The following is a 26,288-nucleotide window of genomic DNA, read 5'->3' on the forward strand; positions in this document are numbered from 1 at the left end:
AGAACTACGGCACAATGGGCTGTAGGATGTCCCTCAAAGTCCATATCCTTGATGCTCCTCTTGATAAATTCAAGGAGAACATGGGAGCGTACTCGGAGGAGCAAGGCGAGCGCTTCCAACAGGATATACTGGACTTGAACGCCGCTACCAAGGACAGTATAACGAGAACATGATGGGAGACTACATTTGGGGGCTGATTCGTGAAAGTGATTTACAGTATAATCGTAAATCTCGAAAAACTACTCACTTCTAAATCTTTTGTAGTCATTTTTGTATTACTTTAGTATAAATACATGTTAATTTGGATTCATATGTTGTTTTTTTCTGACTTTATGTGAACGAAAAGACACAAATTTGCCCGTTTTCTCATTGGAAATAGGTACATTTCAAAATATCACTGTCCTGGTCACAAAAGCAAAGTTTGTGGGGAATAATAGCCATTTTCTATACTTTTGTGGCATAAGCAATTAGGAAATAACACTTACTACCCAGGAACAAAAATTGTGTTACATAGTGTTTTCATACATTGAAATTAAACTATAGCTTTGCAGGACGGATTACATTTTAAGCACGTACTTGCATAAAACAATGTACTTGCATAAAGTTCAGTGTCTGCTTTTACAACAGAAAAAAAATAGGCATATGGACTTTTGTCTTGTTGCCAACGCTTTACACTAGATCAGGGGTTTTCAAAAGAGCAAATAAAAATGAAAGTAAAAAAAATTAAAATATTTTTAACGGTATTATACATTCTTTAAAACACTGTGCAAATTTATTCAAGCTTTGTTTAGCAGCTCAAAGTGAACAGCAGAGGAAAACCAAACAATCTAACATTTTACACCTGTGCGCATGCGCGATTTTGACTGCGTGGCTTTCCAGTCTGAGCTGAAGCAGACGTCTTGTGAGTGTGCCTATGGACAGATCTCTGTGCTGCTTCCGATCTTTGCTGTTTTCAAGTGATCGTATCAGTGAAGCACAGTGTATTATCAGAGCATACTGTACATACAAAATGTTGACAGTGGTGTGGTGTGAGTGAGCGTTCACGCTTCTTTTGAAACTGTGTGTGTGGGGGGGAGGGGGTAAGCTTAAAGAATAAATAAATTAGATACACAAAACTCTATATATTTTATTGAATTATTACAATACAAGAAACAACTCCAATAGACTGGAATGTCAGGAAGAAAAACATTCATAGCAGGCCAAGTAGTCAATTTAAAGTTAATTAATCAGTATTTTTTTTTTTTTTTTTACATTTCCTGACAATCAGGAACCACAATGTGTATAATATAAATAATAAAAATGTAATCTCATAAGTCTTATATGATCTCTTATGTTATACACATCCCTTCATGATAATCTTATTTGCGACAGTGGCACGATGCAACATGAATCACCTTGTATGACAGGGTCTCGAAGTGCTGTGCAGTGACACAGTAACACACGAGACAAACGAAAGCTTAAACATTTAAAAATAAAAGAAGACATTTTAAAAGTGCACCAGACAAATTAATATGCAACAATTACACTGCATTAAACCACCTCCCTCTCACAGTGTTCACAGTGGTTTTTCCCCCAGAATGGTAAACAAAAGACAGTTGGCAGAATATATTTTATTACATAGTTTGTTTTCTAAATATATGCTTTTAATCAGCTATGTCAAGTTACAGAATTTTTTGCAATGCAGCTATCAGCACACCAATGAAGAGTGTCTGCAGCACACGAGGGGTGATCAGGTTCACTCCTGCTGACACTAAAGGATATAAAAGGAAAAAACAGATTCAATATTGCATTATTACATGCATTACACTGGTAGTAAAACCTTTTCCATATAATAATATCTTTATATAGCACCTTTCATAGTGGACCACCATCACAAAGCACTTTGCAGAGGTAGGCTGTGAACTGTGCATTATATGCAGAGTCACTTACAATAGGACATTGATTTAACATCTCATCCGCAGGACGGAGCACAAGGAGGTTAAATGACTTGCTCAGGGTCACACACAGTGAGTCAGTCAGTGGCAGAAGTGGGATTTGAACCAGTCACCTTCTGGTTATAAGCCCTGGACTTTAACCATTGGACCACACTGACCCTCCTATATAAACATTTGAAACCTCTTGGAACTAACAGTAAAGCTGCATATTATGAAAATGCAAACTGCAGTAGTCCATCCACCTACACTGTGACAGATTAAGCACAGAAAGGTGAAAAGTCAGCTGATGACTTACCTGGTTTCGGGATTGTTAGTACGCCACTTGGAAGAGGGTCTGGTATTCCAATGACTCCAGTCACCCCTAGAGAGTTCAGTGTTGACTGGACCTGACGTGACATCCATTCCTTTATCACAGGGTCATTCACCTGGCTTTCAAGATCTCGCAGGTTACTGCCAAGAAGGGTTCTAACTGTATCTGGGCTGAGTTTCTGTCAAATAAAATAAATTACACTTTTTGACACCGCGCAAAGCCATTACAACCCCTACCACACATCTAAAATCACAGCATTACCCAGACTATAGCTCCAAATCTAATCGTAAAAATACCACAACAATTAGTTTTGACATAGTGAGTTATTTTTTTAAACTATGTTAACCACAGTGTAACCTATTAAGGAAATGACACTCTGTTTGTATAATCTTGTAGGGTTGTAATCTATCTGTTTAAGATAGTTTCCTAGCCTGCATAAGATAACCATTTACCATGATAACATCTTTGTCAAGGTTCTTGAAAGTTGTGATGTCCATGTTAATGTTCTGGTTAGCAATCCTTTGAACTTCTTCCAGAGGAGCACCACCTAAGCAAAAAAGAAAAGGCAACAGTTTACGGTATATGAATACAATACGGATCTGTAAATATTGTTTTGTCTTAAATGCATTTGTTAAGGCAATAGACTTGAATTATACCACTGTAAACATAAAAAAAGAAATCGGAAATATATTTTGATTTAAAGATATTCTGAGTCACAAATTAATTTATCGGCACTTTATTACAGACCTTCACAACCAATCAGATGCCCTCTCGATGAAGGCTCTACAGGGACACATCACTCTAGTCGCGGCAAACTAACACATGGTAGAGGCTTCATCGACAGGCACTTTCACTTGAATAACAGCAATGACTTGTGAACGCGGATGTAAATGTTCAGAACTTTAAAATAAGTTATCAGAATTCAGACTGTTTAACTGCTCGTACACAATACTTATAAACAAATGATCGCTTAAATATACAATTCAAATGGACTAACATGTAGTCTACCTACTTGTATTAGCATTGCAGCAGAAATGTGCTCAGCCAGACAACTGAATGACACAGGAGGAGAAGGTATGAAACCACTACAAGCTAGAGCAGTGGAACTCACCTAGATAGGGCTTGATGAGGTTGTAGTACGTCAGCGCATCACTCCTCTGGTTGAACAAAGCTGCAGAAGCTGTATTGTACAGTTCTTTCTTTTTCTCAGGAGTGCATGAAGAAATATCCAAAGCCCCTGCATCTCTGTATAAATGAAAGACAACAATTCAGCACTATGTATTTCTTTAATTTGGTGCAGCTATAGTATTTTGTAGCACCCTTTTGACCCAGAGAATGCCTGGGAATCCACTCACAGCAGGTTAGGTCCCGTAATGGTTTTCAGTTGGCTGAGACTAAGAGAGCACAGGCTTTCACCGCCAATAGCTTTCAGCGCTACAGCATCCAAGGTTTTACCAGCACCTAAATATTTTGTGATGATGGCTGCACTCTAAAAGAAAAAAAAGTGTGGAAAGGTTGGATGTTGAACAACATCTCTGAACAACATGTCTTAACCTTTATAATATAAGAACTTATAGAATAAGGAATTGATAATCCTATACAGCATGGTTAAGACAGACATAGATATATGGTATACAAAACATAGAATGAGACAATTTGTTTACCTTATCAGCATCCCATCCCCCGTCCTCAGATTTCATCAAAGCTGACAGAGTATCAAGTGTAGTGATGGTCCATGAATTGATGTCGGACACAGAGGCCACTCGTGAAGTGCCACCAAGCAATTTAAGTTGATCCTCAGGAATGTTGTTGTTGTATGCCTGTGTAAATTAAGATCAGTACTGTCCATTTCTTCCAACGAATAATATAAATAACATTAATGTTAAAAAAAACCACAATCTACGGCTAAAATCAACACCTGACAAGAGTGCTCTAAAGAGATAAGATTGATTTAACTAGCCAGCTAACAAATTGTCAGTTTGTATGGTATATCTGGGGACAGTGAAGTGTTGATATTTTATATAAGTGTTGTCACTTTTTTTATTATTAACATTAGCTGAAGTATTATAGTTATTATTCTTAGTATTGTTTTTACAATAATAATAATAATAATAATAATAATAATAATAATAATAATAATAATAATAATAATAATAATAATAATTATTATTATTATTATTATTATTATTATTAATACAGTATTTTACCTCTTTTAATTTTTGGAAAAGGATAGCCTGATAATTTTCAACCAAAACTTTTCCAGTCAAGAGGGCCAGGTTGTCCTTTGCAGTGTTGCTGGCTAAACACAAACCGAACTGTGTCTCATCATAATCAATTGGGAAGGTAGCTTCGTTGATCTTGGCTGTTGTTATTTCTCCAACAGTGCACCCTTTGAAAACAGAAATAAAAAATCAGGAGGGGGTTAAGTTGGGTTCACTAAATTATAAAACCACTTTTAAATGAAATATGTTCTACATGCCTAACAAATAAAGAGAGAATTCCATTCCATTGTTAAACAGCGTTTTGTATGCTCACGTGTACAGCATGGACATGCTGTTAATATTAAGGTACTACTTACCAGCTGCACGTCTTGCTCTTTTTTTCAGATCAAGTTGTCTGAAAAGTTCTTTTTTTAGGCTTTTTTTTACATTGTTCTGGTCTTTGAGGAAGCTTTTTCTGTCATCCTGTTAAACGAAGTACGAAGATGGTTGGCTTTGTTGACTGTGCCATGCATTGGGTTTAACATGTACCACACACTTGTAACTCAGGAAAATAATAAAGCAGATCTGACCAACTTTGATAGACCCTCTGTTCTCAGCTTTGATAACACCACTGACATTAATCTGCTTTCTAATATATGATATTTAGTGATTGCATACCTTCTTGAACTTGGACCAAAACTCGCTTGTTAGGAACAAAGGCAATTCTTCAAGGTCTTTCAGGGTCTGCTGTGTCCAAGTTGAAGGGTTTCTGAAGAAAAATAATGTTAAGATCATTAGACTTTAAGAAAACAAATTTTGTTATGTATACCAGCCTACCCGTTTGTGTTAACAAATTCTGAATTGTATTTTTCTGGCTTGTATTTTGGCCACGGTTGCTTAAATATCCCTTTGTGTTTACAGTCTAATATAAAACTAGTTGAACTGCGTGTGTACACATACCCATATCTTGTAGTGCCGCTGAAAAGGATTTTCTCAACAGATGCAATTTGTTGACCAGTGAGCTGTTCACACTTCTTGAGTTTTTCCAAGATTAGACTGTCCGAGTTTTCAATGTAGCTTCCATTCAGGATACAGACCATATTGTTGAGCACGTTTAAATGTTCACTGCTGAGACTGGTGCCTGTTATACCCTGGAAGAAATGAGAAGAACATCAGGAGAGCCCTGCTTCCTAGTCTAACATGACAACGAGATCGTGGTGCATCTTTCCTGAGACTTCAAAAGTAACACAACACTAGTTTGTTGCTCAGTCAGCTTTGCATATGTCTCCCATGTGTAATGTATCCATACATACAGTATACACACACAGACACCTGCTCTCATATATGTTACTTACCAGACAGTTTTTAGCAGAGTTTGTGAGGGCAGTTGGTCTATTTGATGCCTCAGAAAAAACATTAAAGTTTGCACCACCAATTTCCTTAAAGTACGATTTGCAGTTTGCTGACTGAATCTGACTGTAGCTGAAATGAAATTAATATTTTTTAGTCATTCAGTTGCTGAGATAATAGTTTGATCATCATAATGTAAATCTATCCATACACACACACATGGGTAAGCATATATAGTAAGGTAAATAACATTATAATAACATTCATGCGTGACACTGTTAAATAAAATAACGACTCACGGGTAATAGAGCAACATGTCTACAGGATAGCTGGTGAAGTCCTGTGCTGATGCATTTGCAGTGACATGATAAGCCATGCAGGACAGCTAGAGAATACAGAAAAGGGGATTAGTGCGACAGTCCATCTTACCTGGTATCTGGATTTTCACATCAGCTTCTCGACTTCTTGTTTCAAATGAAAACACAATGTATTTGATGACTGAAGGTCATATTGCGATAGACTGGGTACTGCCTAGTTATCTCATGTTTAGGGTTTCTGTGATCTTTAAGCAGGCTGATTATAAAGTGCTGATAAACACTATACAATCCTAATCTTATGTATTATAAACTCACCTGGTCCTCCACTAGGGGTACCTTTTTAACCCTACAAGCTTTGATAATGTTGACGATGTTGTTGTTTGGAATGTTTTGCACGGCACTGCAGCTGAATCCTTGCAGTACAGATGGGGAAAGTCTGGTTCAAAAAAAGGGAAAACAGTTCAAAGTTCATGGAAGCAATAAAAACGGTCAACAGCTCAAAGTCAACTAGTCAATATAATCTCAAAATGAGTAACAGAACCTAGAAGCATTTAGAATGATTGCAGACATCATTCAGTAAGCGAGGTATGATTAAGCATTAGAATATTTGTTCAAGGGAAGGATTGTGGCCCAGAACGTAACTTTTTGGCCTGAGATGTGAGATCTCTAAGAGCTGGCTCAGGTCAAGCAGTGCCAGGCGATGGGACCCATTGACCCTTCGAAAGGGAAATTAAGCTGAAAATGAGGTGGAAGGGAAGAGGAGGAGGAAAGAAACTTCTCAAAGGAAGAATGGCGGTAAGTCCAAGCTTTTAAACGACTGGGATAAACCAGTGACTAAGAAGAGGGGCTTTCGTCTCGCCTCTAGAATAGCAGCAAGTCTAACAGTATTTCAAAGGCATTTGTAGGTATATGTAGTTTAACTTACAACATGTTTTCAATAATAAAACAAAACATACTTTGTATAATTGGTGGTGCTGGATGCTAATTTGTCAAAAAACAGCGAAGCCTGCAAAAGAAAATCAGAGACAACAGTGTCAGTGGAATCATATTATTAGATATAACTCGTCGATTAATTTAGATATATTGCCTGGTCCTGAGTGTAGAGCATTTAAAATAAATGTTTGTGGTTTGCTCCCAATTGGTCAACTGATGCATGCATACAGGGCCCATAGGCAGTATTGTGGGTTCCAGAGTTGAGCAAGACATATGTAATGGATCCTAACAACCTTCTGATAACTTGCAAAGGAAATAAATAAAATGTAGTGCCTTTGGTTTGCACAGTGATGACTTGGTATGTCTTGCACATTGTGTAGTGGCCTCAGGACCTCTGTGTGCTTCATGATGACGTGTGGTTCAGAGCTCACAACTTGGAATGGTCATTGGGAAGTTTATTTGTAAAGTAACTGTGCTAATTGTCAAACTAAATGGTGTAGCCAAACTAAAAATACCCTGCATTAAACTGAGGCAGATTATATCTGAAAAAAAGCAGACATATGCTGGAAAATCTGTCTGCATGAATACAAAACAAAAATCTATGAATGAGGTTGGTTACCATGGTGGGGCGGCTGCACACGAGCCAAATCAGACTGATGTGTCTGGAGCGACCTGAAGAAGTGTATCGACTGGAGTGCATGCTGCATATACTGGAGAAGGGCAATCGCCATGCTGTCATTTTAGGAGAACGGGCCAAATATGTCCATGCATGATATTGCTTCTGCTCACACTACACTCTGTGAGGATCCATGACATTAAAATAATCTTCTGCTGTGGCCGGCTCAAAGACCTAACCTAAACCTCTGTGGGATGAGCAGTGTGTTAGGCTCCCTGTATAACTGCCCAGGTGCAAATGATGATACATGGTCTAGTACAACCACCCAACACTCTACATGATGAACAGAAGGCAATGCCACCTACAGCCTGTCAAATTCTTGTGGTAAGTGTCACCAGAAGAGGCAGGAATTAAAGCATACTCCTCTCCTAAAAAAAAGGTCTACTAAAGAAAACAGAAGTGAAATTCAGTGCCCAACTCCAGTCTCACTTTTTTGGGGGATCAGAATTTCTCCAAGAAGCCTAAATATATACATCTTTCTGAGCCTGAGCCTGGAGCCCTTCAAAAGAACCATGCACAAGCATTGCATAGTTTAAGTGCTGTAGTTTCTTTACATGAAGGTGTGCAATATCCAACTGACCTGTTCCTTTTTCCATGTTTTCTTTTCCATTTGTTCAAGATTAAACGTGTTTCCAGAGAAAGTCAATAAAGGCAATGGAATTAGACCTGCCATATCATCAGGAATGTTTTGCAACACGACGTTGGGATCATTGTTCCCAGTAATTATCTGAAATAAAAAAATAAAATCAAAACAGAATTAAAATGCATTTAACCAACACAAAATAATGTGATTACTATATTCTTTATCCACCATGTAACAGTTGGTGTTCAAATTATGGAGTTGTTGTCCTTTATAAATCCTAAATCTTTGTACAAGAATCTCAACGCTACATAGACTAAGTGGACATTTACATGAAATAGCACATTTTATAACTTGTTATAAGAAGGTATTTACATTAAAATACAAAATGAATATTATTTAAATGTCATATAATTGTCATTTCAACAGTTCCCACTGTAGGCCAAGAGGGAGCATGAGAAGAGAGACAAGGTGTAAAACAGTTACATTTTCAGTGGAATCTCACACACATACCTTGTTAACAAATATCTGTTGAACAACTTCTGGTCCTCTAATGATATTCTGAACAAAAGCTGGATCTTTTGCTGCGTTGACAGCGACATCAGGGCTGACACTCTCAATTGTGGTAGAAGGCAGGCCTTGGACCAGGGTTCCCAGAGATGTAAGCGAATTTACACTGTCAAGCTATGACAAAACAAATACATTACACTGAAAATATGTATATGTACAGAGCGGTTTAATGCAGTACTTCTGCATAGATAATTAACACTGAATGCACAATCTTACCATAGAATGCAAATTCTTAACAATAATTAAAGAATATTATAAGGACAATTCTACCTTGTACCCATTTCCGAACAGCTTTGTAACCAGGAGAATGGCCTGTTCTTGTTTCCAGCTGACTGTATTCAGGATGTTAAGAGTTTGATTAAGAACTCCAGGCTGAATCTGATCAAGCTGTCCTTGTGAAAGTTGGCCACTTTGACTTCCTAGGGCTTTTATGACGTCTGCAGAGGCATTTTGAATGTTTCCGGCCACATTTGAAATAATCTGAAAGAGAAACTTGCTAATTATTTATTTGGAAGGTTTTCTTTTCTTTTATCAGTTTATTTAATAAAGTTTATGCCAAAGGAATCTTAATTTAAACTCACACAGGCAGATTTATTTAGATTGTCTCTCCAAAATGTATGGAATTCCATAAGAGAAAATCTGATGTAATTCTGTAGCATGACACTTTGGGGTCTATTCAACTGATCTTAACAGCGGCAGATCTTAATACTGCCAACGTTTTATTTGTTAGTATTGAAAGAAATACATTAAAGAAACTGACTTGCAGCAGTAATTTTTCTTTTCATTGTTAACATCCTGATGACTTTTTACACTTATAACTTTAAAGTCTGTTTCAAAGCACTTTTCAAGATGGCTGCTCTAGTGCAATGGGGTTTGAGATCTGTCCTCTAAATCAGTGGTTCCCAACCTTGGTCCTGGGGACCCCCTGTGTCCGCTGGTCTTCATTCCAACTGCGCTCTCAGTTACTTAACTAGACCCATAAATGAACTGATAATTTGCTTAATTAGAGTAAATTTAATTGTTTTCAGCTCTTCAAACAGTTGCAGAGTTACCAATACTGCTTTTTGTTTTACAGTAAACACTTACGAGGAAGAGAAAGCAAGGTAAACAGAGCTATAAAATCAGCAATTCACTTTCAAAATAATGGTGAAATTGCCAACGTAACCCTGAAAACGGTCTAGCCTGTAACCTTACCGCAGAATCCAGAGTCTTGTTGCAAACTTTTAGCAACCTTTCTGACAAAGCTTGCAGCTCAGCTGGTTTCACAGAAGAGTATCCAGTGTCCGGGGCAACACAAAGGAGTGGATCAGGAAGCCTAAAACAGTAGCCAGAAATATTTTTAAAAAAATTCATACCAGTTCCTTTTGATTAGCTGCTATTCCTGTGGGGTTCCACCAGAATTCATTTGGAATCTGTGAGCATTTTTGTCTGTACAACTATAGAATTCATTAGAAAAGATCTAGAACTAAATAACTAAATAATGTGTCCAGAATAGAAAGGGTTTAAAAGCAAGGTTCAATGAGACTTACTCTGTAATACTGAATGCTGGATTTTGATCAAACACCAATGAGCTATAGAGAGCATGGACATCCTGAGGGATGACTTCATTGTTCATGAGCTTCAGATTGTCAGGGTTATCAGCAAAGATCTTAAGCTGCAGTGGAATGGATTAGGTTTTGAATGTCACATGGGACAGGGGAAAATATAAAACTATTGGTTGAACTACTCAGGTGAACAAAAACAGCCAAGAAAGTATTTTACATTTATTTAGCACTTGGAATTATTATGCAACATATTAGTAAAACTGGTATGTGATATTATCAATGCCAACATTTTCTCAGGCTGTTTTCAAGTGATACATTTTGGCACACCCTCCTATTTGCTATGACTTAATTGCTTATAATTGCTTAATAGAAAAACATAATTTCTTAAATTGTAAAAAAAGCAACTTTGCTCACTTGTTCTGTCAAACCAAATAAGTTGATGTCATTTTGGCTGCTGAAGTTAATGAATGGTCCGAGGTAATTAGCAAACCATGCAGTTGAATTCAGAACTGGGTCTGCAGCATTGTAACACTTCGGCTTTCTGCCTGTGGTAAAGAAAAAGAAGCCAAATCCTTTAGGCACCATTTACTAAACATTTGCTAAAAAATACAGAGTTAGGCCATAGAGATACATTTATAGTGTGACTGAATGACAGAAAGAAACATAAATATAACCTGCAAATCAATGACAAGCATGACAATGCTATTGGCAACTCACACTGATGTATTGTGAAGATGTATCTGCTGCTAATAGTCTTGTATTCTGGATACATGTATAGATTACAGTTCATAAACTGAACAAAATACACAGCAGGGACCATCACTCCTTTAACTTCATGCAAGGTAATCCCATGTCGGAGGTGCCCGTGCTCAACACACTGTACTGTTTGCACAGTATGTGTCACTTCAGTGCAGATGTGCCACACAGTTTGGCTCTTAAGTGACTCACCTGTTGAAAGATACGACTTCAGTGTGCCATACACATCCTTCCTGTCGAAGTCTGTATAATAGCTGCTGCTGTTTCCAAGAACCTGAACCCTGTGGATGATATTTACAATGCCAGTATTACAACTGTGGTGCTTAGTTCATATCCAGTACAAAAACATACAAAGACCCAAAGCATGACGAGCATAGTTTCTTTGTAAAGAGCAAATGGCTATTGTATATAAAAACAAATCAGGTATTTACTGTACATTTTTTTCAGGATATGCCATATTTAATCCTCTGGGCACTTTGCTATTTGTTCTCTAGCAATGTTAACCTACACCCCAAAAAAGCCAAGTTACAAGACATTACAATTACAGCATCTAAATGAAGCTTTGTTATTCACTCCCACCTGCCACCTTTATACTGGCTACTTTACCACCTACTTTACATTCATGACATGCTTACATTTTCCTGAATGGCAAGCATTTGGCAGCCAGAGTGTCACTGGAAGTAATGAGGTTCTTATCGAAAGCTTCCAGGTATGGGATCAGTCTTTTGGTAAACCATTTATTCAGTTCAGCTTCACTATCAGTGCTCAGAACCGTAGGCCACACAGCCCTCAGGATGGATGATTTAATGGCTTTAGAGATGTTCAACTGTAAACAAATAAGGAAGCATTAGCTTCAAACAAGATCGCCACTGTGAGAGGTACCTATACTGTTTGAATACATGAGTAGGGGATTTCCTGCAGCATCTTAACTGTTAATACATTGACTCCCAAACTGTCAATGCGGGGAGGCTAGACAACTGCTGTATATACTGAAATAAAATATCAACCTTTATGACTGCTCGCGAGTTTCTTTTAATAAATTTCTGCTTGAGAAGAAACATAGTAATCTTTTGCATCATACCTGTGAAATCCTCCCATTAAAACCTTCAACGAACAGAGGTAATTGTGTGTAGTTTTTCAAAACTTCAGTGAGCAGGGTGGGATTGTCAATGCGTTCAGGCACACTGAGAAATTCACTTAGCTCAGAGGGTGTTACAGTGTTCACCAGCTGAAATAAAAAGGAAGGGTGTTAAGTGGTTACAATGACCCTTTGTGTGTGCTCCTGATGAATGTTCAGCTTGTAACAAAGACAAAAGAATAAATAAAAGCGCAACGGTGAAGAGAATATACAGACGACAGAAAATACAGACGACAGGCTTTATTTCACGTGAGGTATAACTGATACTCAACGTTCACTTCCCTTCAAATGTCATAATTTTATAACATCTGGTCCAAAAACTAAATGAGCAGATGATTATGAATTATGATTACATCTGTGTCACTACTATATTAAAAACTATAAAAGCAAAGACGATCGTGATAACTTCTAAAATGTATAAATTTATGACAAGTAAAACGTAGTTTTATTTGACCTCTGCTGCACGTGTTTCTGGAGCCACTGAAAGGATGCTGGTTAGAGTAAGGAAACTTCTGAAGTTGAGGAAGGTGTCGTTCATGTACACAAGGAAGCTTTTTTTTGTGTAGCAGCGTAGTGGAGCTGGATCTGGGGGTAAAGACATCAAGGTTAAGCTTTATGAGCTGCCAGATTACCCAGTAATGATGTCCTCCCATTTACACAAAATAATGTGATATCTTGTAACAATTGTAAGTCGTCCTGGATAAGGGCGCCTGCTAAGAAATAAATAATAATAATAATAATAATAATAATAATAATAATAATAATAATAATAATAATAATAATACATGCACTGTTGAAAAAAACCTAAAGCAGACATCTAGATAATGACACATTTATACATTTTATAAATGAACAGATCATTCTTTGAAAGGCTTGAAACAGTAATCACTTTTTAATTACCTTTAAGTGAGGTCACAATATTATTGAAGACTTCTCTCTGCACAGTGGTATTAATCTTGCCACTGATGGAGCTCAGTATTGCCACACTGTGAAAGACAAGACCGAATAATCAATTATCATCTCAAGGATATTAAAGTGTATAAAAAAAGCATATTACTTATGGTTGCTTCTACCTGTACTCCTATTTAAAGTATTAGGGTAATTTATTTAAAAAATAAAACCATGGCCCTATGGGTATTTATGTTTTAGGTTCCGTAGCAACAATTTTAATAGGGGACCAGAACCTCACACTTTAGAAAAATACATTTAGTACGCTATAAAAATGAAACTAAAAGTGGTGGGACACTCCACCACTTTGCTTACGAAATATCTTCAATTTTTGCCTGTTCTTATTTTTTTTAAGAGCAGAGATTTACTCAAGGAGGCCAAGATATTGTGCAATACAGGTGTCTGAATTGCTCTTTAAAATCACTTGATTAGACCATTCTAATAATAGTTATAATACAAATTAATAATAATTAAAAAAAATAAATAAATAAATAAAAACTAAAAGAACCCCAAATTGTATTTTGCGGGTCTGTGGAACAATTTGTCACATGCTTACAAAAACCCGGGCGACTTTTGATTGGGACTAGTCTGTGCAACATTCGGCAGATTTGTGTTTATCAGGGTCATTTATGGTTAACCATTCTCTTTTGGTGGAAGGAAAGTGTAGTCTTGTTATTGTAAATGAAGTAGTCTTTCATCTGGAAATAATCGTCCTTAAAGCAGTGAAGGATTCTCTTACGCTTGGTGGTTTGTACTGCAGTTTTTATTCTTCAGAGTGCTGAAGAGGAGCGGTACTTGGTTTGGAGTCAGTGCTGGCAGCAGAGGCTTGAGCCTGGTGCCCAGCCACCTCAGGATCGCTGCATCGTCGGCTGCAGACAGGTTACCTTTATCAAGGGCCCCCTGTAGCAGTGCTGTCTTCACAGCATTTGGCAAATCTCGTCCCTACAGAAATCAAAAATTGTAAAAGAGCTCTTAGTTGTTCAGACAGCTATGGCCAAAAGTTTTGCATCACCTCAAATTTTAGGATTGAGACATAATTTTAAATAAAAACTGTATGAACAAAATTTAGCTCTTTTATTTAACATCACATAATCAAAGAAACTAGAAAATGATATCGCTAAAGTCAACCGGAAACCATAATAGTAGTACAGTATTTCATGTTAGATTTTTGTCAGTTTTTCATTAAGTACTGTATATGGAAAACTACAAAGCGGTGTGTAATTCAATATGTTAATGTAACATTATTCAGCAGGTTTCATTTGACTTTATGAAACAAAATTAGTTAATTCTAATAGGTGAGGCCATAGCTGTACCTAAAAAAAAAATAGTAAAAAGCTTTTGCATCTTGAGCATTGCTTTAAGACTTAAGATCATAAGACACATATTCATGACTAATTTAGTGTATATTAGTAAATTAAGACCCTTTTTGATACAGCGATAATGATACCCATCCACAGGTCTGAGGACATGGTACTGTACCTGGAGAGCAGGTATGAACAAGTCAAAGAACTGTGCAGAATCAGAAGAGTTCAAAAATGTCATCAGTTTTCTGACATCTTCTGAGGTATTCAGTCTTCCAGGAGTAGCTGCAAGCTGGGTGAACTGAAGAAATGTCAAAATATCCCGGTCTTCCATCTAAATGTGGAGAAGATGTTGAGTAAGGGGCTTTTTATCACAACATGTAGAAACACTTACACAAAGATTGCATATTGTATTCTCCTCAAAACAGAACACTTGTTTATCCTTATTCTTCTTGGTGTAATTTGGCAAAACCTGCCAAAAACAGAAACAAGAAATATTCCTTTCCTTTTCAATAGCTTGTATGCATACGTCCACTGCAAAGCTTGTATTGCAACTAAAAGTTAGCTGTATATTGTATTCCCCTCCAAGCAGGACTCACCCCAGTGAAATTCTTGTTGAGGAGTGTAAGGTCCATGTATGAAGCACTGGCACTGAATTTTCCTAAATTCTTTACCAACCAGTCCTTGTTACTGGTGGTATTATTCACACAGGAAAACCCTACAGGAAGAAAACAGAATATATTCAAACTGGACACTCGCTGACTTCTTTTTGAAGATGGAGATACATGGCAGGTCTTTGAAACTATTAAGTTCACTGTCCAATAGCTTACCTGCAGGGGATTGCTGCATCAAGTAGTCCTTACTGAAATTGAACACAGTCTGAGACTGTTCAGGAGAGAGAGATCTGAATACACCGTCAAGCCCTTTGATTCTGTGAAGAACAAGATGATGATGATAATGATTAATTTCCGGTTGGCTCCATACATTTTCTGCGCTTTAGGAAATGAAGAAAACATCAAATCCAATATGCAGTATATCATGTTACTCTTGATTATGAGTATTACAATAAATACAATATTCCAGGTACTAGCTATGTACAAACAGGAGTTCATGTTTAGATCTCTGTACCAAACTCTGTCACCAATGGTATCAGGCTAAAGCATTACCAGTTCTGCAGTCATGCTTACATTTCTTGGTAGGAGTCACAGGTGATGTTTTTTGTTAGGGCTTTCAGAGTGCCAGGATTGATACTGGGCAGCAGCAGAACTAGTTTGGTTTGGAACCAGTCTTTCCACATGGCACTACTGAAGGTGGGGAATGCAGGACTCAGGGCGGCAAAGGTGCAGTTCAGCATGGCGTTTCTCACATCAGTGTTGTTGATGACGATCATGTTATTCTGAACAAAGTATATGATTCACAAGTCAGTACAGTTGTCAGTTTTTATATGTTAACAAGGCACAACTCATAATGCTAACACTTAATTAGTGAGGGAAGGAATTAGTCCCCTAGGCTGGGAATGTTAAAACCTACCTGCATTGTAATATGGGCAAAATGTGTAAAGAAGTCGTGAAGCTGATTGTCCTGTGAACGGTTCTGCAGTCCATCAATGACTTTATTCATGATCCCCACTTTGTTCAGAGCACCGACTTTGGGGTCCAGAGTCAGTTCTGCTATCTGTACTGGGGTAAGCAGATCCAGTGCTTCCAGCTGAAGGGAAAATATAGACAGGCTGTTACGGGCATAGTCATTTTTTTTGTTCCTGTGCCAGCCATTTCCTTTCAGTAATTCTTTATACAAAGAAATTGCATTCAAGTGATATAACTGTTGTATAGATGTATGTGCATAAAGATCCTTCCAGGGAATTTGCCTTTCCCTTTGCACGTTGCTAAATAGAGGCGTTTCATCGCACGTACCAAAATTCAGCATCCTACATCGCTCAATGGCTGGATAAGACACAGCATTTGTGTATACACACTATTAATCTATCTATGTTGCGTTCAGATCTTACAACAGAGCTACTTACCCCACTGAAGTTGCTGTTCAAATGAACCAAATCTCTGTACTCGGCAAAGACAACAAACTGCCCGAAGTTCTTCTGAAGCCAGTCTCGGCTGTTGGTGATATTGGAAGTGCAGGAGGATCCTGAAGGAAAATAATATATAATAAATGATAAAAGAAAACAGTTAGGTACACAGGAAGTGGACTTAAAAATCTATGACTTGTTTCACAGTCCCATTAATCTGGGACTATTTTAACTTAGACAAATGTGAAACCAATTAATGGTTCTGAAGAGTTCACTTGAGGCAAAATACATTGTATACAGCATAATGACAAGTGATTTGTGTGAAACATGCCTTTTACTCACATTAAAGTTGTAATATATATATATATATATATATATATATATATATATATATATATATATATATATATATATATATATATACCACTGCTTTTACTGACCTATTGTATATCAGGTTTAAACGAGGTATGTTATTGACATCTTGATGTAAAATGGATATGTGGAAATATGAGAAGAGGTTGTTAAATGGAAGAAGTATGAAGTATGCATCTTTAACAGCTTCTGAAATATGGTGGGGAGGTAACAGCAGTTGTGGTCACAGAATGATTATTTTTTTATTGGACAACAATAAAAGGGGTGAGTGGTTTGTCTTTTTACCCTTCCACAACATACAACATGAGACAGTATTCAATTAAAAGTCTTTTTATTACCTGATGCGTTATATCTTGATAAGAAGGGCTTCATAAAAAATGTGTAGCCCCATTTCTGCACTCTGTTGTCCATAACTGAAAATAGGTTATTTAGCCCTGTTACTCTGTAAAAGGGAAAACATTGAATGTTATATATAATTTAATCTTTTAATCTGTTTTAGTGAGGCTGCACAAAGAAAACTTTAATTCCCCTTTAATGCTGTTTTTTACAATCCTTTTTCTAACAGAACTGTAGCACAGCACACAGCGCCCCCTTTCTGTGAATTGTAATACCAAGTTTACTATGAATATCAGTGTAAAAACGTAAGCAATCAAAGCGTGTACATACATGGCCTGGTATGTCTCACAGCTGAAGTTTTTGGTGCTTAAGCATGATAAGAAATCCACAGATGCAGATGCCAGGAACGGTTTGAATCTTGTTAGGAACCACTGCTTGATGAGATCCACGTTGGTTAAGTTTTCAGTGCTGAAACTGTTAACTCTTAACTCTCCCAGTACATCAAGGATGAGAGCCTTAGACGGACTGGGGGCAGTTGTCTGTACAGTAAAAGAGATTTGTTTAGTTCCATGGTGACTTAATTAGCATGTTTTCAATGTTATCCGAATGGTATATGTTAAGAAAATTAGATTTTTAAGGTAAATACAACTATTGTATTGTTTCTGTACCTCGTTAGTATAGGCCCTCAAAGCTCCATTCAATACTCCAGATACTCTGGTAAAGAACAGCTTCAGAGCTTCTTTTGTGAAGTTCATCCTGTTGTTAGCTATGCATTTTAACAGGTCAGCCAGTCTGCTTTCAGTTATGTTGACCACCTAAAACAAAAAGAAAAGTCTTAAAATAGAGAGACACGACATCTAACTGAGGTATAGTATATATGTAGGCTGGTGTAATTGGTGCTTCAGATTAAAGAGAGAATCACTGGGGAAGGAAAAGGTTATTTTGAGTAGAAGCATTGTAAATTATAGGACTAGACACAATTGATTTGGATTGAATATAAGTTACCTTTAAACTAAATCACATCCCAATGGGCTAATTATGAATGACATGACCAAAATGAGTTAGTGCTTTAGCCCTAGTGATGACAATGCTCTCTGATGCCAGTTCACTGTAATGTTTGTTTCCTCATTAAAGATGTTTGTTGCCTAAAGGAACAATATAATTACATATATATATATATCTTTAAAAGGAAACTTACTGAAGAACAGGCATAGCTGGTGATGGTGTAACTACAGTGCCATTTGGAGAAGTCTCCAGTTGCCAGGAAGGAATTTATTACAGTGCTATAAATAAAATAAAAAAAGCAAAATTAATTTCTTAGAAAAATTATTTCTAGAATACCTACAATATGTCTGTAATATGTCAAAAATAAAACAGAGAGAATAGTCTAAATCACATGATTTGTGGAAAGTCACTCTTTTATTGAAAAATCCATTTAAGCTTCTTTTAAAGTAAAAGAATCTTAAATGGATTAGCAATGGTTTCTACACAGGTATCTGATGTTTGAATGGATTAGCAATGGTTTCTACACAGGTATCTGATGTTTGAATGGATTAGCAATGGTTTCTACACAGGTATCTGATGTTTGAATGGATTAGCAATGGTTTCTACACAGGTATCTGATGTTTGAATGGATTAGCAATGGTTTCTACACAGGTATCTGATGTTTGAATGGATTAGCAATGGTTTCTACACAGGTATCTGATGTTTGAATGGATTAGCAATGGTTTCTATACAGGTATCTGATGTTTGAATGGATTAGCAATGGTTTCTACACAGGTATCTGATGTTTGAATGGATTAGCAATGGTTTCTATACAGGTATCTGATGTTTGAATGGATTAGCAATGGTTTCTACACAGGTATTTGATGTTTGAATGGATTAGCAATGGTTTCTACACAGGTATCTGATGTTTGAATGGATTAGCAATGGTTTCTACACAGGTATCTGATGTTTGAATGGATTAGCAATGGTTTCTACACAGGTATCTGATGTTTGAATGGATTAGCAATGGTTTCTACACAGGTATCTGATGTTTGAATGGATTAGCGATGGTTTCTACACAGGTATCTGATGTTTGAATGGATTAGCAATGGTTTCTATACAGGTATCTGATGTTTGAATGGATTAGTAATGGTTTCTACACAGGTATCTGATGTTTGAATGGATTAGCAATGGTTTCTACACAGGTATCTGATGTTTGAATGGATTAGCAATGGTTTCTACACAGGTATCTGATGTTTGAATGGATTAGCAATGGTTTCTATACAGGTATCTGATGTTTGAATGGATTAGCAATGGTTTCTACACAGGTATCTGATGTTTGAATGGATTAGCAATGGTTTCTATACAGGTATCTGATGTTTGAATGGATTAGCAATGGTTTCTACACAGGTATCTGATGTTTGAATGGATTAGCAATGGTTTCTACACAGGTATCTGATGTTTAAATGGATTAGCAATGGTTTCTACACAGGTATCTGATGTTTGAATGGATTAGCAATGGTTTCTACACAGGTATTTGATGTTTGAATGGATTAGCAATGGTTTCTATACAGGTATCTGATGTTTGAATGGATTAGCAATGGTTTCTATACAGGTATCTGATGTTTGAATGGATTAGCGATGGTTTCTACACAGGTATCTGATGTTTGAATGGATTAGCAATGGTTTCTACACAGGTATCTGATGTTTGAATGGATTAGCAATGGTTTCTACACAGGTATCTGATGTTTGAATGGATTAGCAATGGTTTCTACACAGGTATCTGATGTTTGAATGGATTAGCAATGGTTTCTACACAGGTATCTGATGTTTGAATGGATTAGCAATGGTTTCTATACAGGTATCTGATGTTTGAATGGATTAGCAATGGTTTCTACACAGGTATCTGATGTTTGAATGGATTAGCAATGGTTTCTATACAGGTATCTGATGTTTGAATGGATTAGCAATGGTTTCTACACAGGTATCTGATGTTTGAATGGATTAGCAATGGTTTCTAATTACTCACCTGTTAACATTTGCACAAAAAGTAGTTCCTGCAACAAAGAAAATAGAGTTATAAAATTATGAAAAATATTCCTAATTAAAATAATATACACTTTCAAACAAATTCCCTTCACAAACTTACCATTAACCTGGGTGGTATTGCACTAAAACAAAAAGACAATATAATACAACATTTAATAAAAATCACAACAATAACAATCAGAAAAAAAGAAAAATGAAATAAGAAATACAAGTACGACTACTACTACTTAAAATAATAATAATAATAATAATAAGAAGAAGAAGAAGAAGAAGAAGAAGAAGAAGAAGAAGAAGAAGAAGAAGAAGAAGAAGAAGAAGAAGAAGAAGAAGAAGAAGAAGAATACACATTTTAGTCAGTTTAGGGGAGGCGTAGTTAAGATACACGAATATAAAATTGCTTTATAATAATAATTTCATACATGCTCAGATATTATCTGTACTATTTTTAAACATCCACACTTCACCATCCACTCTGAATAGTGAACATACCTGAGCAAATGCTGACTTTGTGAAGCAACCTTTAAAATAAAACATACAAATGAATCCAGAACTGCATTACAGACATTAGTTCAGCATTATATTGACATGCAGCATTATGCTACTTTTCATGACGACTTTACTTTACCTACATTTCATGCCATATTTTGCTAGGACGCACTTGTAAATTAGGTGTAATGTAAGCCCTATGCTCCCGGACTTGAAAGAGGGAAATGTAAAATGACCATTTGAAATGCTGGATAGAGTCCTGTAATGTCAGTATGACACTGTGCAACGCCTTAGAAAGTGTGTTACATTTGAATTTACTAATTACTGGACTACAAATAGTGGATTTTTTTTTTTTTTTTAAATGCACAAATACATATAATTCATGATGCATCGATTTGCAATGAGTAAGCCTGTCTTATAATGGAAAGGACATGTTGAGAAAATGAAAAGAACTCACCAGTGATGATGGTGACGACCACTAAGATACACACAGAGTGGTAACCCATGGCGATATTGTGTTTACACGCCTCCAGTATCAGTTGCACATTTCTGTAGATAGACAATGGAACTAATTATGCTCTACTGCCATTCAAGACTATAACTCTGAGAAAAGAGGTTTGCAAAATATCAGACATTTTATGGGGATTACGATCCACCATTGTTAAGATCATAAAAAAATATCTCGCAAAACATTTGCTTTTTAACATTATAAGTAGAAGATAGACATATCCAAAAGGTAAAAATATGTAGTATTCTTTTAGCAAAACATAGTTGGGTTCAAACACAGGGCTGTCTTTACAAAGTTATTTAAATGTTTTTTTCCAAGTCTGTTTTTATTTATATAAACACGTTTGATAATGATGAAACTGTTCAGGACTATCAATTGTTTGATATAAAACATATCTTGAGTATTTTACTACAACTTTATATTAAATATTAAAATGCTATTATACTCCTCTGTGTTGCTTTAAGAATGTATGTACTTTTCCAATGAAAGCAGAATGCTGGCAAAGCAAAATTCCTTCTCCCAGTATTTTTCTGGATCACAGTATATTGTGCTATAACAATTTAAGATCCACTACAGAAAGTTGTCTTTATTTGTGTTATATACAGTATATTAGGGCTGCCAAGTAATCGCAGTTAACCTGTGCGATTGAAGCGTTCATTTTTTTTAATCTCCCTCTGTCTTGGCCCTATCAACATGCTGTGATTCATTCCCTGCTGCACTATTTTAATATACTCGCATGCATGCAATGCAATAAGTGCCGTTGCCATTGGAATAGAAAGTTAATCACAGAACTGCATTATGGAGCAAACTACTAAAAGTGAAGGACTTATGAATGGGAAGTTTATGGGCAGCAGTGTGGAGTAGTGGTTAGGGCTCTGGACTCTTGACCAGAGGGTCGTGGGTTCAATCCCAGGTGGGGGGACACTGCTGCTGTACCCTTGAGCAAGGTACTTTACCTAGATTGCTCCAGTAAAAACCCAACTGTATAAATGGGTAATTGTATGTAAAAATAATGTGATATCTTGTAACAATTGTAAGTCGCCCTGGATAAGGGAGTCTGCTAAGAAATAAATAATAATATTTAAAAAAATAAAAACAAAAAACTTTCTGACAGTTCATTGGATAGAAAGACTGTTGCTTGTATCTGATAGTTCCAGTATCCCAGAATGCATCTAGTCTGCTGTACCACCGTACTGTAAACACGTCTTCAGGTCTCAAAAACACCCTTTGAAACAGGTTTCCAAATTCAAAAGAATTAAGCTACATTGCGTCAGTACGACACAGGGTGTTCCACTTGAAAGTAGCCCTGAAAGTATTTCAGTTAGAGTTTGGCATTCAGTCCATGCCCACGTTGGGAGTGACATTTATAAACCGAGTTTGTAATAATGAGGATTCCTGTACATGTCTGTGCCTGCTCCATCATGGGATTATTTTTTTATTTATTATTTATGTGTACGTTGTAATACTTGTACTTCTTACAGGGGCTGCTTTCAGCGGGACACCCTGTATAAACAATGCTGTTGCAAAGTGGATAGCGACCGACTTTTAATTTTATTTCAATTACCAAATGTATTTTAAAAGATATTGTTTACAATTAAGGAACATATACATGTTATTCAGTGAGTGCTTTGTTTTTATTCAGATATTTTCAAGTTATATAAAAAAATTAACCCTTTTAAAGGAAATTGATAAGAAAATATAAATTTTAATTTGTGATGTAGTAAGGCGAGTAATAAACTGACTCCTTTGTGATTTGAACAGTTGGTTCAAACAATTTAACAGCTAATGCTGGAGTTTTTCTTTATAATTCTGTGTAAATAAATATAAAACCATAAAGAGGGGCCAACAAAATGAATCCAGAAATAAGAAAACAGGGTTTTTTATGATAATAATAATAATAATAATAATAATAATAATAATAATAATAATAATAATAAAACGACAATACAATACAAATTTCACTTATATAGGTAATAAGAAGAATAACTTTAAAATATTAATAATAATAATAATAATAATAATAATAATAATAATAATAATAGCATCAGTAATAAAACAAATTTGAATGAGATGGATGCAGTAACTGTATCAATTAAATATGCAATTAAAACCAAGATTATCTAAATTTACCATTTTTGACTGCAAGATTAATCGCGATACATTTTTTTAATCACTTGACAGCCGTAATATATAATAATAATAATATATAATAATAATAATAATAATAACAAGTATTTATGAGCTCTTAACAAATACACAATTCTCTGCCACAGCTGTAAACACAAAATTAGATCTATCATTGACATGAAAAACACACTTAGGGCTGCCATCAATATAACCCTGTGATTTCCATCCCCAGCAGGGTATTATTATTATTTATTTCAGGGCGACTTACAATTGTTACAAGATTATACATTATATCACATTATACAGATATCACATTATTTTACATACAATTCCCCGTTTATACAGTTGCTCAAGGGTACAGCAGCAGTGTCCCCTACTGGGGATTGAACCCACGACCCTCCAGTCAAGAGTCCAGAGCCCTAACCACTACTCCACACTGCTGCCCAGGGTATCATAAAGCCTGTATATATGAAATCAAAGCTACAAGTATATTAAAAAAAGAAACACCATGCTCTACATCCACCATAATTTATAAGACTTGTGCTAAAGAATGTTCTTCACAGCTCTCCTGTGCATCATCACTCATAACTTATGTGTACCTATCATATGCATCTGCTTATTTTACATTTTGTCAAGGTTATATTTGTTTAAAAAAAGCAATTCTGAAAATAAAACCTTCCAATTATTAATATTAGGTCCAAGAAACGTGGAAATATCCCTTCTGTGAAATATCCTTATGTTAAATAAGTTCCTTCATTAGTCCAAGAGACCATTACACTTACCTGTTCTGCCCTGATTGGATAACAGTCTGAGCAAAAGCAGAACACAGCGTCTGTTATAAGGAGTGTATTCAGGGAGTGTATAACGGATCCAGGAAGTGGCCAACTACAAAAGGTTAAACAATGCAATCACTTTTTTTTTGTAATTACAGCATATGTCACTGTAAGAAAATGCAGTATTTCAACGTGCTGGCTTCCTTCGGGGGGAAAAAAAAAAAGTCAGTTTTTTTTTCGTTTTTTTATGGATTTGTTAGCCTTTCAATAAGATTTTATATTACAGAATTAACATTGTATTACCTCAACATCTCAATAATATTCCAGGAGACTCCTATATGCAAATGATAGCTTTGGACAAGCTGGCTTACTGTATCTACTAGACTTACCGCAAGCAAAACATTAACAAAGGCAAGTTTTATTTTATATTAGAATTTTGCATTTCTTACGGGTGAATCCCTCGTAGTGTGAAAGCACGTACCTGGGTTGTACCCTTGTTAGCCCGGCTCCCAGCGACCCACCTCAGGATGTGGGTTGAGCGAAAATAACAAACAGACACGCCTGCGTGACGGTTTCATGGTGCTTTTCATTTTCTATTCAGAAATTATAAACTAAAAACACTACATACATTTTCCCTATTTTCTTTCCATAAAATTGTAATAAAAACCTAACAGAATGTAGAAATGCAGCCGGAGCATCGCTGTAATTCTTTAACTCGTTACAGTATGTGCTGGTGGCTGTGCACCTGTTTGTCTTAATGTGTCATCGTAACTGCATTATTGTACATTGTCAGAATCTACCAGTAAGCTACTCAACCCTCATGTGCAAAACTCCCAAAACATTTCATTTACTTACAGGTCTGTCAATAACGTCTTTGTGAAAACCATCTATTTCAGAGTTTACGTTTGCTCTTTTGTTTCATGAAATGCCAGCATATTTCTGCATCTAAAGACTAGTCATTTTGGTACCCCAGCAGCCTGGAGGTCTGCGTTAGCGCTTTCGGTGGGGTGAAAAAACAGGCGTTGTTTCTTTTAGTCATCACACTCCCTTGTTTGGTTTGTTTGTTCTGCTAGAATGACATGCCCTTCCCTTTGACAGTGATTTCAATACTTTGTGTTCATGAATTGGAAACTTGTTGTCTTTCTGAATAGGAGAATCCACCCATTAATCAATAACATTATCATCAGCCTTACAAAAGCCTAATTTGTCTACACCCTCTTGCCATTTTATTGTTTGGTGTCTTTTGACTTACCTTGCATAATGGCAACTCCTCCAAGCGTTAAACCAAGCATTCCAAACTCTGAGAATGCTTTATCTCCAGCTTCAAGGTCTGGCAAGCAGAAATGTCCAAGGCTGGCTTCCCATTACGATTCTGATAAAAAATACAAATCCTGGTCAATTCCCTGTATTCTGAATACATTGTTCAAAAGGAAAATATCCTACAATGCAGGCGCTTCCCATAAGGATCTGATTGCTTTGCTGGTTCGTTGCGACGTTTCCATGACCAAAGCTATTCATCCAGCTGCTTCATCTCGCCACAAATCACCTCAGCCCGCTCACAGTCTGGGCTCTGGTGGTGCTTTCCAGTCTACAGCAATTTCGAATCCAAGTACCCCGCCGGGTCCCAGCAATGCTATCAGTATCCCTCCCTCCTTCAACCTTTCTGCAGCAAAGCTGCAAATCTTAATCAGCAGCTTCTCTGTTGTCCCGTCCGTCCTTGGATTCCAGTAAAATTATGTTGCTCTCTTCCCTAGAAGTCTATGACAATAAAATTTTGGATTGTGGTGAAGTTTCTGTCGTACTGAAATCCAAAGACCCATGCCTACTTCTAGTATGAACGATTTAATCACCCCCGATCAATTTTCACTTCATTATGCTAGAATATAACTTTTTTTATTTTGCAGTAAGTCTTACGTTTGGAAGTAGGAGCAGCCCTCACATTTTCAAGTCTCTTTCAGAAGCTTTATGCTAGATTTGCCTTAATAAATGCAGGTTGCCATTCGTGTTCCATCTTTTAGATGATTTTCTGCTAAGTGACTTTACTATCCAGCTCCCTGCTCATTCTATAACCA

General features: G+C 36.5%; 1 protein-coding gene across 2 annotated transcripts; it reads right to left on the reverse strand.

The window, feature by feature from the left end:
* Positions 1–1,128: 1,128 nt before the first annotated feature.
* LOC117418047 (uncharacterized) lies at positions 1,129–26,179 on the reverse strand. 2 transcript variants are annotated; one of them, XM_034925879.2, is made up of 42 exons: positions 25,469–26,179; positions 24,226–24,328; positions 21,266–21,357; positions 20,812–20,840; positions 20,423–20,444; positions 20,303–20,330; positions 18,488–18,572; positions 17,958–18,104; positions 17,620–17,828; positions 17,292–17,395; positions 16,582–16,700; positions 16,089–16,265; positions 15,746–15,954; positions 15,389–15,489; positions 15,158–15,276; positions 14,737–14,892; positions 13,997–14,199; positions 13,210–13,295; positions 12,764–12,894; positions 12,253–12,399; positions 11,807–11,997; positions 11,364–11,452; positions 10,830–10,960; positions 10,401–10,525; positions 10,066–10,186; positions 9,142–9,351; positions 8,815–8,985; positions 8,302–8,448; positions 7,069–7,118; positions 6,428–6,548; positions 6,095–6,180; positions 5,801–5,927; positions 5,406–5,596; positions 5,124–5,214; positions 4,823–4,928; positions 4,452–4,633; positions 3,909–4,064; positions 3,600–3,733; positions 3,356–3,489; positions 2,697–2,791; positions 2,230–2,422; positions 1,129–1,750 (listed from the first exon to the last, which is right to left on the reverse strand). In XM_034925879.2, the coding sequence occupies exons 3-42, from the start codon at positions 21,312–21,314 to the stop codon at positions 1,662–1,664; spliced, it is 5,061 nt and encodes a 1,686-aa protein (XP_034781770.2). In that variant the 5' UTR covers positions 21,315–21,357; positions 24,226–24,328; positions 25,469–26,179; the 3' UTR covers positions 1,129–1,661. The 2 variants fall into 2 exon arrangements, with proteins under 2 accessions (XP_034781770.2, XP_034781771.2); XM_034925880.2 differs by lacking the exon at positions 25,469–26,179 and having other exon boundaries at positions 24,226–24,352.
* Positions 26,180–26,288: the final 109 nt, after the last annotated feature.

The sequence above is a fragment of the Acipenser ruthenus genome, chromosome 13 (genome assembly GCF_902713425.1).
Source record: "Acipenser ruthenus chromosome 13, fAciRut3.2 maternal haplotype, whole genome shotgun sequence".
Taxonomy (NCBI): domain Eukaryota; kingdom Metazoa; phylum Chordata; class Actinopteri; order Acipenseriformes; family Acipenseridae; genus Acipenser; species Acipenser ruthenus.